Below are 12,907 nucleotides of genomic sequence, written 5' to 3'. Positions count from 1 at the left end.
CTAACGTGTTGACAGTATTATTAATGTGCTATCTGATGTGGAAGGCCTCTGTGGAACAGGAAAACATTTGTATTCTATCGCTCTGTGTCTGACACACATAGCATATAGTGCCATGCTGTTCTATATCCCACCCTTGCTTCCCCACATCAGATTTGCAATATGGGATTATTACGGGATGAGGAATTTCTCTTTCTGGTCTTAAGAAGGTTATGGTTAGTGTGGGAAAAAGAGGAAGGTACTATCTGGAGGGAAAGGGTGGAGAAACAGGAAAGGAGTTATAGAGGATCCTATAGACACAGGAATGATGACAAGGTAAATGAAAGACATCCCATACAGAGGCAGGAAACCAGGGGGTGGGACAGGGGATTGAGGAAGGGGGAAGGAAGGGAGTGACAGCGTGATGAGATTAAAGAAGGTAAAATGTAAACAGGATCTGGGTCTTAAAGGTATGGACAGCAGCATAGGAGTACAGTATATCCATGGCAGAGCAGCACTATCAAGGGATGGAGTTCTAAATCACTCACTACAACAGAAACTAGCTGGTTTAGTCATAGAGCATTTAGCTGCTAAACTGGTATTTGCTTCAGGAGGTTGAGGAAACTAAAACAGAGATGAAATAACAGATAGTTTGTTTACTCAATCAACTTTTTAAGAACTAGGTCTGTTATAGGTTCTGTTAAAGTTCAAAGTTAATGCAGGGTTAAATATGTCACTGACATTTTCCTGCCACATGATTTTATTTCCGCTTTAAAAGATATAAATATTTGGCAAATGTTAAGATAATTTTTGTTTGTTTGTTCTGATCATCCTGTTTAAATTTTAATTTCACTGCAGCATAATTTACTGATCTAGCTTTGTCTTCACCACCCATGGTGCATTGCTGCCGTCGCTGTTACCCTTTTGTGTGTAAAAGGTCTACAGTTGGCTGTGGATTTGCTGGCACAAGAGAACATAGACAGTGTTAAGCTGCTTAGCCAATAGCAACCCTTGGCAAATGTTTCGCTTGTGCTCTCCACTGCACACACCGACGCACTTAGACTCATTCTCTGTCTTGTTTACATGCATTAACACTTTTTATTCTTAGGGTAGCAGATAGAGACAAGGCTACTCTCTAACTTGAGCAAATGGAAGGGTAACTGGTTTTCCAGCTAAATGCCCCAATGCACAAGGTTTTCAAAAGAAAGTGAAAAAGGTGAGCTATAAACTAGAAATGAAAGCAAAGAATGTACCCAGCAGGTACATACTGGGGTGCGGAGATACTTTATACGTCTCCCTTCAGTAAGAGCACCGAGGGTTGTAGCCAGTGCAGTAGCTGCAGGAGGTGCTGGCAATGAATGTTTTATTAGCATTAATGGGAAGAGATAAAAGACAAGAGTGAGTTATGAGATTAGGTGATGGGAAAGTAAGAAAGAGAATCTGGCAGATAAATCATTGTAATATGAATTCCCCATCTGTGTGATTCATTCGTACAGCGTGCATGTTAGGTTGCTATTTTCTTATATATCCTCAACAAAAGCATTGCAATGTGAGTTAGAAAAGTTTGTGAATGCAAGAATTATTTAATTTCTGCATAGGTCTTTGTTTTTGTGCCGAACATTACCAGCACCTAAATGGCTGCATGAATTTATCTGTGTCTGCACTACACACATACAAATTTTTATTGGCCGCCCTCCTCCAATATTCATGTGTCCCTTTAGTCAGGGACAATAGACTCAGAGGAAACATAGCTGATGTTGCACCCCAAGCGCAGAAAGTCTTGATACCTGATACTACTTGATGCTGATGAGGAGAAAGCGTGGGGGGACAGGTGAAGGTGAAGGAGAGAGACACGTACTCCTAAAGGCATTTTCTTTAGATAATTTCCCCAGTATTGTTCCATTATTTGGAAATATTAAAGTGTTCCATGTGAATTTCACATAAATGTTAACTTTACCTATAGAGCACCCTACCAGAGAACTGTAGGTCAACAGCAACTCTGTTCTTTTAAATCTAAGCTGAAGACTTCTTTGTATTGTATTGTATGTATACATTTAGTATTTATTCCATTATATCACAGTACATGCTTTGAATTGTTTGGGGATTGAAATGTGCAGTGCAAACACTGTCCTCATGAGATGTTAGACATTGCCCAACAGTGGGTTTTCTTTGTGTTTTCCAGAGGAGGAGCTGAGGAAACTGCGGGAAGAGACCAATGTGGACTCCCTGCGGCAGGAGCTGGAGAGGGAGCGAACCAAGAGGATAGACCTGGAACAGAAGATGAATGAGGTGCTCAAGTCCAGGTATGACATGAAGATTGACAGAAGAATACAGTAACATTAGTCACCAAATGAGGATGAAACGTATAACATTGGAGAAGTAACCTAAGACAGGAAATGATGATCTTGCACTTAACATTTATGCTCAGAGTTGAACATAGGATAAGTCACATGATGGATGTGTGTGTGTGTGTGTGTGTTTTGTTGCTATGTCATTGCTAGTGCTACCCAAGGTCTGTATTATAAAGAAAAGTCTCAGCAGCTTTTTAAATGGGGAATCCCAGAGAGATTGCATGAATGTGTATGTCTGTATGCATGTGTCTTTTTACAAAGAGAGGAAAAAAAAAAAAGAAACAAAAAAAAAAACAAATGGGTCATGCACTGGTGTTTGTCACCAAGTGCATGCTTTGACACTAGTGTCGGGAAAATCCTGCATCTGTTAACACCGACAAAATCACCTTTAAACCCAGGCTGGATTTGAGTGCCTGCGTTTGTGTGTGTGATCAGATGATGCTTCTGCGCCTGCCAATGGGAAATTCCACTGGTGCTCTCCAAGTGATTACCAACAGAGACACAGCCTCAAGAATGTCAGACAGTTCAGGATTTTGTTGGAGGTGACCTAATGTGCCACGTTTTTTTAAGTTATTCCTCTGTCAAGAGAAACCAGTTTGAGAGATGCAGGTGAAGATAGCAGAATGTAAACGTTTCTTCTTTCAGTAACATTAAAATAGCCACTTAGATTCACTAGAAAGTAAATGATGTCAGTGTATATAATGGCAAAAATGCCGTTAACAGAGCAGCATAATAAATTATCTATAGCTATCTAGAGTTTGTTGGCTACATCTTATTGTGGGCAAAATATCTAAATCACTGCAAATTATGACTGTGGTGATGACAAACCCCTATTATATGACACACTCTGACGCCTGTCAGCCCAGCCAGTTTTGTTTTTTTTTTTTTTTTTGTGGTTTTATAACAGACTACCAAAATTACACTTACCAGAAATTCTTTATTTGAATTAATTTTTTAATCTTTATAATTCCCTGAGTATTTTCACAAAGTGCTGTATCTCAAGTAACTCTTGACCATCAGCAGGAAACGCGTTGACCATAAACCCAATAAATATGCTGGTCCAAACTCTCAAAATGCTTAATCTTATGATTGATGTGTTATTCTACATTTAAGCCTCTTCATTTATGTCAGTGCAGATAGTGGTACACTCTGTCCCCTTTCTATAGTCTACTTCAGTTCATGGGTTTGGACAGAATTTCCTTGACTCAAATAAGAAAGAGTGAAAATTAATGTATAAGGTTTGAAGTGCATGTGTGCGTCCCTTTTACTCTTTTGACAGTTGTTGACTCATTCAGTGCAGCAGATTTCCACATATTAAAAACTTGTCTGAGAACTGTCTGCTGTGACTGCAGTTTTGACTACAAAGAAGTGAGAGTGACACTTGAAAAATGTTCCCCTTTCTCTCTTTTGTGCTTTACCCTCTCTACCCGTCAGGCTGGAGGACTCTCCGCCACAGCCTCTCAGAAAACAGCAGTCACCCTCAAATAATGGAACAGGTAAGACTTTGGAGGAAATGGAGGAGGGGTGCAGGAAATGAGTGGGGAAGGATGACTTTGACAGGGAGTAAATCACGAGGGCTACGTGTGCATGCACATGTGCAGAAGCGTGTGGGATGAAGGAATTGTGTGGTCAAGTGCTTGAGTGAGTCACAAGGGTTCCTTAGGTTATTGTAGGACGTGTGGGTTATGTGCCTTCCAACATAAATGCACATTCAAGTTTTCAAATGTGAAATTAATTGCAAGAAAAGCAAGATAGCGGATGCATTTGGGGATTGAAAATGTTATACCGTGGAAGTTAGTTTCTGTGATTAGTAGAGATTTGCGTTGCTATTATCAGTGCAATACAAGTGTGTGTATGTTCCTTGTTAGTGCACGAACAGATAAATGGTATTTCTGAAATATTTATGTGGTTCTGTTTGTTTTTGGGCTGAATAACAGTTTTTTTTTTTTGTTTGTTTTTTTTTTTTCCATGGGTTGACTCCCAGTAACCCAGTGACTCTTGTCTGTGTGTATGCTTTCAGAAAGAGAGATGTGTTGAGTGGTTAATTTTGGAAATGGGTTATGATTGTCGATCATTTCATGTAGGGCAGACATGCCCAAGCTCTAACTGGTGTTGTATCTGTGTTTGGATGTCAGTTTCTCAGTGTGTTCAGGCTTTTTTTATGTGACTAAAGGGCAAAGAAAAAGTGATTATAATGTGTCAGATAAAGGAGAGAAGCTGAACAGAGTAATGGGCTGTTGGGGTGGTGGTAACTGTAAACAACAGATTAAAATGACCTCCAAATGAATGTCGTCATGAGTACAAAAATACTTAATTTAATCTTAAATTAATCCATCTAGCGCAGGAAAACCTTTACCATTATCAGATTGTCTTTTTTCATTGAGTATCTATTCTCTCAAAAATATGAATGAATTCATTTTCAACACTAGCTTTTGCTAGAGATCTGTTCAATTTAACTGTTAGTTAGACATATGCTTATTTTCTTTACACTGAATATTTCCTGTTGCTGCTTTGCATTGCAGCTTAGCATTACAGTTTCTGAACTAGTATGAGAACATTGCAGTTTGTAGGCAGAGTCAATGGTGGACAATCATTTGATGGAGCAATAATTTCCCATCATGCCTAACCTAAACTAAGGTGCTCATTACATTCCCCTTCTCTTCTCAGCTGCAGATAAACAGCAGAAGGAGGTGTGGAGTTCACGGCTGCAAAAGTGGCTGTATGAACGCATTGGGGTTTATATCGAAGACTTCCGCTTCCAGCCAGAGGAAAGCACAGTGGAGACTGAGGAACCGCTAAGTGCTAAAAGGTGGGAAACAACCTTCAGATTTACAGATGAAGTGTCTGTACTCAGTTGTTGATCTGCAGTTGTTCATAAAGATGTGGATATGTTCATCGTCGTCTGCGTCACAGTCATCAAGAATAGCATTTTAATTGCTTTCTATGGGATAGAATTCCATTTTATACTTTGAATGTGCAATTCAGATACTAATGAAATCATATACCTTAGATGTACTGTACTGTAGCTCACTTCCTGCTTTGAACTGTTCTATTGCAGCGTGTTGACTATTAGATGCTGTGTATTCCGATCAGCCTTGATTTAATTCTCAGTTTTCTCTTCCTTTCCTCTTCTGTAAAAGGGAGTGAGTCGTCATTCCAGGCTGGTGAAGGCCAAACAGTTGCCAAGTCCTCTTTGTGTGCGTCTCTTTTAGCAAAAGCATTTATTCTGACCTTCACTTTTTTGTTTTCCATCCAGGTTGACAGAAAATATGCGGCGACTAAGTGAGTACTCAAAATCTAACAAACACACATAAAGTTTCTTTATAAATCATAAATCCCAATCTAACTCGTACTCTCGTTTCAGAAAGAGGAGCCAGACCTGTCACCAACTTCTTAAGGAACCTGTCCGCCTTATCAAATTGGCACTCTGTCTACACCTCAGCTATTGCCTTCATTGTGAGTGTACACTCTCCCACTCATGCTAGTCACTGGCACACTTCTAATGTAATTTCTTTCTAGACCCACCTTTGACTAAATATAGAATGAGCCTCATTAAAGGGAATCTTCCATTCGTCTTGTTCTTTTACATATAAATACAGACAGTTTTCTTCAGAAAAGAGAGCTTGGCAATTGTTGATGTTTAGCATTTAATTAGTCATGATGAAAGAGTGACACCTAAAGGAATACTTGTAAAATCTCTTCTGTCATGGTGGACTTTATTTCCCTTTGGTAAAACAAATGTGTTATTGCATCTACTTACATACTACTAGAGCTACTCTACTTACAGTGTGATTGCCATTGATAAATCAAGACTGATAAACTAAGTGTTGAATATACTTAATTTTTACTGCAGATCTACATGAATGCTGCATGGCATGGCTGGGCCATTCCCATGTTCCTCTTCCTGGCTATCCTGCGATTGTCCTTAAATTACCTCATTGCCAGGTAAAAACCTTTTCTAATCTAATCTTTTAGTGGTTAATCTGTTATCATTGTGTTTTTATTATATTTTGCTGCACTGCTGCCTTGGCTTTTCTCCAATGTTATACGTTTCATATTTGCTTAAAAATATAGTATGCTTTTCAGCTGTTAGAGGGTTTGCATTTTGTCGAATAAAACCCAATTGAATAATCTAATGAAACTACAGCTGCGCTATAGGTGCAATTGCACAACGAGCACTCAGAGCAAATATTATGTTGCAAAAATGCTTGTGGTTACAATCCTTATAAATACAGCTACAAACAGACAAATGTAATTGAAGTTATATAACTATCAACAAAATCATTTAACGTGTGATGTGATGGGGATCATTATGAAAGAAAACACATGACTATTTGTACATCTTCTTGGGCTTCGAAAACTGGGACAGCTGGATAACTTAAAAGTGAAGGGTGTGAAGGTGTTTGTAGGGTTATGGTTAGTTGGCTTCACTTTAGACAGTACAGCAGTACACAGTTTATTTCATCTAGTTTGTCCAAACTAAGTGCTACACAAAAATGTGCAATATTTTTTTTTTATTATAGATATATATTTTTTTATTTATTTTAATAATTTTTTTAATTTTCAGAGGTTGGAGGATCCAGTGGAGTATTGTGCCTGAGGTCTCTGAGCCCATGGTAAGACACATTCCTACATCCTCCTGCTTCTCTTTCACAGTTTCCTGTTTGTTAGAATAAACATCAATTCATCAGCAGAGTGCAAAACTGATGTTTAGTCTCTTTTATTGGTGTAGGAACCTCCCAAGGAAGACTTGACTGTGTCTGAGAAGTTCCAGCTTGTACTTGATGTTGCACAAAAAGCACAGGTACAGTGTGGATCATAATTCTTCTCAGAACAGCAGGCCACATGTAATGAAACATGCTGATTTCATAGAGCGACTCAACTCTTTTCACAGAACCTCTTTGGTAAGATGGCAGATGTTTTGGAGAAGATAAAGAAGTAAGTTTTAAACAACGTTTGTGCAAGCAGTCAATGTAAAATTTCTGAACAATCAACTCATATTTTATCCCCGCTCCCCTCCCCACCCTGTGTCTCTGTGCATTTGGTTGTCAGCCTCTTCATGTGGGTGCAGCCAGAAAGCACTCGGAAACTTTACATCTGCCTGTGGGTGGCTTTCATCACCTCCTGTGTCCTGCCATACAAGCTAATGGGCTTCATGATTGGTTAGAGACACACGCAAATCTTCTTCACCTTGCTGACATACTGTACACACTGCATTTGACTTTGGATTGAATGAAAATATGCATTCTCAATGCCTTCACGAAACACTAGGGTAACTGTTTTCTTGTTTCTGTGAGGTTCAGCCCTAGGCAGTAGGCATGTCTGGTTATCTTATCACTGCTTTAGCTCGTTCTTGTAAACAGAGGGTCTCCATAGAGCTGTATGATTCAAGTTGCTTTGAGCAAAAATACTTGGCAACACAATGGCTATGCTTATCCAGCTAGCGAAACAAGGCTGTCACTCCAGTGAGTCCTATATATGTTTCATAGATCTTGTAACTGTAAGGTACAATCAATAGACATGACATCTGCTACCAATACAATGTAAGTGCCTACAGCAGTTGTAGTGTAGCAAACTGTGTTTGCCAAATGTTTATTCGAGGAAAATATTCAATCACGATTTAATTGTTTTAATTGTTTGTGGCTTGGTGCAAAGCCTACTACTTAACCTGCCAATATTACCTCATTTTTATTCAATTATAATACCAGTCAGTTTAGTACAGTAGGTTGGCCTTGGCACAGGAGCATCATTGTCATACCTAGCTGATATTTGGGTTGCAATAAAGAAAAATAGAGCACAAAAATCAGGACAATAAGCTGTACAAGTTGTTCTAAGGTCATACACAGAATATTGTACAGCTCTCATTTCTTTGTATAAAAAAGTGAATAGTTTCTAACAGTCATTACTGTATCCTTAGGGTTGCCAATTTGTTAATTCAAAAGCTATTTTGATGAACCTGAGTGCACTGCCAGGCTGAATGAATAAGAATACTGAATGAAATAGTTCTTTTGTTCAGAAGTTCAGTCTCAATATTGCTCAGCTACAGGCTACCACATTCAGTGTTGTTGTTTTTTTTTTTCTTTTCTTTTCATGGCTGTTGTTTAGCAAGTTAGTCCATCCACTATAAACTGCTTATCTCTCAGGATTGCTGAGTGAATGGAGTCAATAACAAACTGGGCAAGGGCAGGATGAACTCTGGTCATCAGTCTATTGCAGGGCCAACATGTAGAGTCATGCACAGTCAGACAGCCATTCAAACTCACACTAAGGCCTACGGACAACTTAGAGCAGGCAGAGGGAGAGTGTGCAAACTCCACACAGAATCATATGTGCCACCCTTCATCAGTGTGACAAGTTCTCCCTGCTCTGTTGAAATATGTACAATTTATTTCAAGGTTGTTTTTATTATTATTAAATACAGTTGTCAGTAGCAACAACCTTGCTGTAAAAGATTTTTTTTGTTTCCTGAGTAGGTTGTTCCTTTCCCTTATTTGATGTTTTCTCCCAAGGTCTGTATGCTGGCATCAAGTTCTTCATCATAGACTTCCTGTTCAAAAGTTGTCCAAAGTTGCGGGACAAGTACGACACACCTTATATTGTGTGGAACAGCCTTCCCACAGACCCCCAACTCAAAGAGAGGACCAACGCCACTGTGTCGCGGCGGGTAAGTGGGCACATACAGAATCACATCGCTTTTATTTTGTTCTCAAGTATTCTTGCTGGCCTAAACCAAATGTCACTACACCCACACACTGTTCCATAAAGCTTTGTTTGAAACCTATCTAAAACAAAATGCGTTCAAAAAGCATTCAGATTATTTATGCTAATTCTCAGATCAAGCAGTCTTTCTTGAATTTCTTGAATTTCTTCTGACCTTCAAATCTCAAGTTTAACCAAAGTTGTAAATCAAGGTTTTGCATTCACATCAGAAGACACTTCAATAAGGTCCACTGGAAATGTCAGCTTTACGTCATTGTAAATAACTATTTTCTCAATATATTTCATTTTCATATAACTTGTAAATAACCCTGTTTAGCAAAGAAACTAATCTTGTTAAAATTACAACAAATTTAATCTCTGTGTCATAAACGTGGGAGAGAAAGTCTGTTATTTGATGTACAAATAGACATGTTACTGTAGCAGAATTTAGCTCGAGTTTAGCTGCAGGCCAGGTCTTTCATGTTGGCAGGAATCCACCCACTGAAGTGTCAGTCTACCCCCCACCACTAACCCCAGGTGGGGAGGCAAAGAGAATAAAGAGATTACTAAATGGTCTAAATATTATTACACTTCAATAATACATGAAAACTCAGGCACTAACTGTCCTGTTGTGTGGATATCAGTGTGAGTGTGTGTTTGCGCGTGTGCCTCTGATGTGGCCTCAGTCACAGGTCTACTCTGTCGTTTCTCTCTCAGCTCTCTGGCACTGAGAAGGTAGGGACTATGGTGTGTTTCCCATTTGGTTCCTCTACTCTGCCTGGGTGTGCCACCAGCTCACCTCAAAGCGTGTGTGTATGTGTGTGCGATATAAATGCCTTTGGACTGGCTATCAAGGATTGTAAACAGAATGGATCAAAGTGTCACAGTTTTTTGTAATATGTGGCTTAGTCATAGATTTTTTTTTTTCTCTTTCTATTTCTCATAAATAACGCAGTGACTTATTTTTGTCTACATCCAAATATCTGACATTTTTGATCCATTGACATAGATGCTCTGTGAGAAGTAGCAACGTGATTCCTGAGTAGTTCACATGCATATAGAATAGCCCCTTGACCACTTTCATTTCAAATTAGCTCTCTCTTAATCGCTACTATAGCTTCTAATTATCACTCAACTGTAATTGCTTTTAGGAACTTTCAGTTTTGCTGTTTGATTTCCTTAAACTGTTTTATAATATTGCAGCCATTTATATAAGATGACTTGAAGGTTGGTACTCCAGCTTTACCACATAAAGCAGGGGACATCTTAGTTGATCTCTGCATACTGTACACCATCATGTTTATACATACACACACACACATATCTGTTCTGTGTATTTGATATTCTCACATCTGTGCAAACTAACCAGTATTATTGGCTGACCACCTAACTTTAACAGTATGTGTGATAAATGAATGATGGCCTCACTCTGGCCTTTGCACGTCACACTTGAGCCTGCTGCGAAGAAATGCATTTCATAATCACATCTGGTAATAGCAGTTAAGAAGTTGTTTCATGGCAACTTTTCCCAGCAGATCTGGGAATAGCCCTGTTGGGTGATATCACACACTGTGTAACGATTGACTATTTCTCCCTCTCCCTTCCTTTCTCTCATTATCGTATTGTTTACTTTCCCTCCTAACTGTCTTCCTTTTTTCCCCCCACATGACCCCTCACTTCCTGTCATCCTGTCTCCCTCCCTCTTCATGGCTTCCCCCTCCTTCCTCCATCTCCCTCTAGGTTCAGCCAGTGGTCTCTCGCAGCAGCCTTGCCAATGTCCCATGTGGGGTGAGCAGAGATGACGAGACAGGTCGCTCCCACAGCACCAAGAAAGGAGCGTTTCATGAGATCTTCAACCTGCCAGAGTCAGAGCGCCCCCTGGCGGGTGAGGGGACTTATCACAGCCTAAAAACACTTGGCACTGATGGCAGTTGGGCTACCTAACATGGAAGCAAAATATAAAAAACTAAAATTGGATATCCTCAAACCAAATCCTGTTATCTGCTCTCTACTCTTATCAGTGTGTGAGAACGGCTGGAGGTGTTGCCTGATAAACCGAGACAGGAAGATGCCCACAGACTACATCAGGAATGGCATGCTTTATGTCACAGAGAAGTAAGTGGGACACCATCTCTCAGGAGAGCATCTTTCATCACAAAATCTGCAGGAGAGAAAAAGAGGTTACTTTCAGGGGTGGCGCAGAAGTGAGGAGTCACTTAAGCAAATAGGAGAACAGTACTAAGTTCTTAAAATGGTCCCTCTGTCCTCCTGCCTGACTGTGTCAGTCAGTCAACAGTAGATCAAGTAGGGCGTACCTCCTCTTGAGAATATATTTGATCTTTAAATCTCTTCAGTGCTCTGGATGTTTAATCACAAAGGTTCTTTAAAGTTGCCGTCTGTGTCACTGGTCTGCGCTGTTTCACTCTCTTTCCTCTCTTGCTTTCTGTCAGTTACCTGTGTTTTGAGAGCTCCAGCTCAAGATCCAGCTCTTCTAAAAAGAATAAAGTTATCAAGCTGGTGGATATCACTGACATACAAAAGGTAATCATGCTGTAATGCGCTTTAAAACACTTAAAGGCATTTGAATTTTAATCGAATGAAGCTTTGCAAATGTAGTCATAGTACAGCAGATGGCATTCAGTCTCTCAACTGAAGTCATTTCCTAGATAATAGACATTGCAGCATTTAGTGAAATGCCAGCTGACTGATTTCATATGAAATACTGTGCTGTTAACTGTTGTTGTTTTTGTCTTTTTACTTCTAACTCCCAAGTACAAAGTCCTGTCAGTCTTACCAGGAAGTGGGATGGGTATTTCCATAGCCACTCCTTCCACTCAGAAGGTAACGTACAGTTGTTCCCACAGCTTTCTATGATTTTTAAGTGGATCTTTACTTCACACATAGACTAGATGCAGCGCAAAGGTTTCACTATCAGTTCACTCACTGATTGATCACAGCACTTTAATTATATTTTATTTTGATTGGGCTTCCAGAAATCTTGAGGCCTTCAGATATGTAATCATTAAACTAATTTCTTTTTGACTTTCACAGCAACACTGTGTCTTCTGATGTTAGACATGAAAACACATGGCTTGCAAGAATATGTTATATGGCTGTCGTAATTATTCTGGATCTCTCTCCTGCAGCCATTGGTGTTTGGTGCCATGATCCACAGAGACGAGGCTTTCGAGGCCATCTTCACACAGTACATGAAGATCATGACCACCACCAAACCACCAGCTGCTGCAGAACTCTAGACAGCCTACATCCATGCAGCACATCTCTGTTCTGGGGCTGAAGTCTGAGGCAGAGAGCCTCTTGTGTTTCTACTGGACTGGAAGATACTTTGGAAGACCACACTCCTCTGCTTTGCAAGAGCCTTCTCCTCCTCTTGCGATGGGCATCAGCGTCCTCAGCAATGGTTATGCATCAAATTTGATTGGTGGCTTCCTTGTCGAGGCCACATCAGAATGGACATGAGAATGTAGTTGGGATTTAGTCATGACACAAGTTTTGTGGACAAAATCAGCAAACAGATTGTGTGAGGAGCAATGAGCTTAAGTGTGGGTTTTTTTTTTTTTTTAATTAATCTGCAAAAGGCTGGTGAGAGGGCTGGTTCTCCTCTGCCGCCTGACTAGACCAACTGACTGTCTGACTGGTATCCTGACTTGTTTCTGTGTTTGCATGTTTGAGTTTGTGCTTGTATGAGTGTGTGTGTGTGGGTGGGTGTGTGTGTGTGTGGGAAGGACTTAAGATCGTGAATTGCGTGAAGTGGCTCCTATTTCTTTTTATTCCTCAGCTAGTGGGTCTGCTGTTGTAGGAAGATTTCAACAAGTGTTCAACCCGGCTGTAGAGCGAATATCATAAAACTAAAATACGCA

General features: G+C 39.9%; 1 protein-coding gene across 3 annotated transcripts in view; it reads left to right on the top strand.

Annotated features, from left to right (window-relative positions):
* Window positions 1-12,588, top strand: part of gramd4a (GRAM domain containing 4a) — a 35,360-nt gene extending 22,772 nt beyond the window's left edge. For 2 of the 3 annotated variants that reach the window (XM_029495184.1, XM_029495186.1), the window contains exons 4-20: window positions 2,159-2,279; window positions 3,762-3,823; window positions 4,995-5,136; window positions 5,584-5,609; window positions 5,692-5,783; window positions 6,181-6,272; window positions 6,895-6,943; window positions 7,060-7,131; window positions 7,222-7,265; window positions 7,380-7,489; window positions 8,837-8,991; window positions 9,744-9,761; window positions 10,767-10,911; window positions 11,048-11,141; window positions 11,477-11,567; window positions 11,799-11,867; window positions 12,173-12,588. In XM_029495184.1, coding sequence (XP_029351044.1) covers window positions 2,159-2,279; window positions 3,762-3,823; window positions 4,995-5,136; window positions 5,584-5,609; window positions 5,692-5,783; window positions 6,181-6,272; window positions 6,895-6,943; window positions 7,060-7,131; window positions 7,222-7,265; window positions 7,380-7,489; window positions 8,837-8,991; window positions 9,744-9,761; window positions 10,767-10,911; window positions 11,048-11,141; window positions 11,477-11,567; window positions 11,799-11,867; window positions 12,173-12,283 — 1,493 coding nt within the window. In that variant the 3' untranslated portion in view covers window positions 12,284-12,588. The remainder of the gene's footprint in view (window positions 1-2,158; window positions 2,280-3,761; window positions 3,824-4,994; window positions 5,137-5,583; window positions 5,610-5,691; window positions 5,784-6,180; window positions 6,273-6,894; window positions 6,944-7,059; window positions 7,132-7,221; window positions 7,266-7,379; window positions 7,490-8,836; window positions 8,992-9,743; window positions 9,762-10,766; window positions 10,912-11,047; window positions 11,142-11,476; window positions 11,568-11,798; window positions 11,868-12,172) is intronic. The other variant, XM_029495185.1, reaches the window with a different exon arrangement.
* Window positions 12,589-12,907: the final 319 nt, after the last annotated feature.

Source organism: Echeneis naucrates, chromosome 23 (genome assembly GCF_900963305.1).
Source record: "Echeneis naucrates chromosome 23, fEcheNa1.1, whole genome shotgun sequence".
NCBI classification, from domain to species: domain Eukaryota; kingdom Metazoa; phylum Chordata; class Actinopteri; order Carangiformes; family Echeneidae; genus Echeneis; species Echeneis naucrates.
Note: the sequence above shows the minus strand (reverse complement) of the source record. Positions and strands in the feature narration are given on the sequence as shown.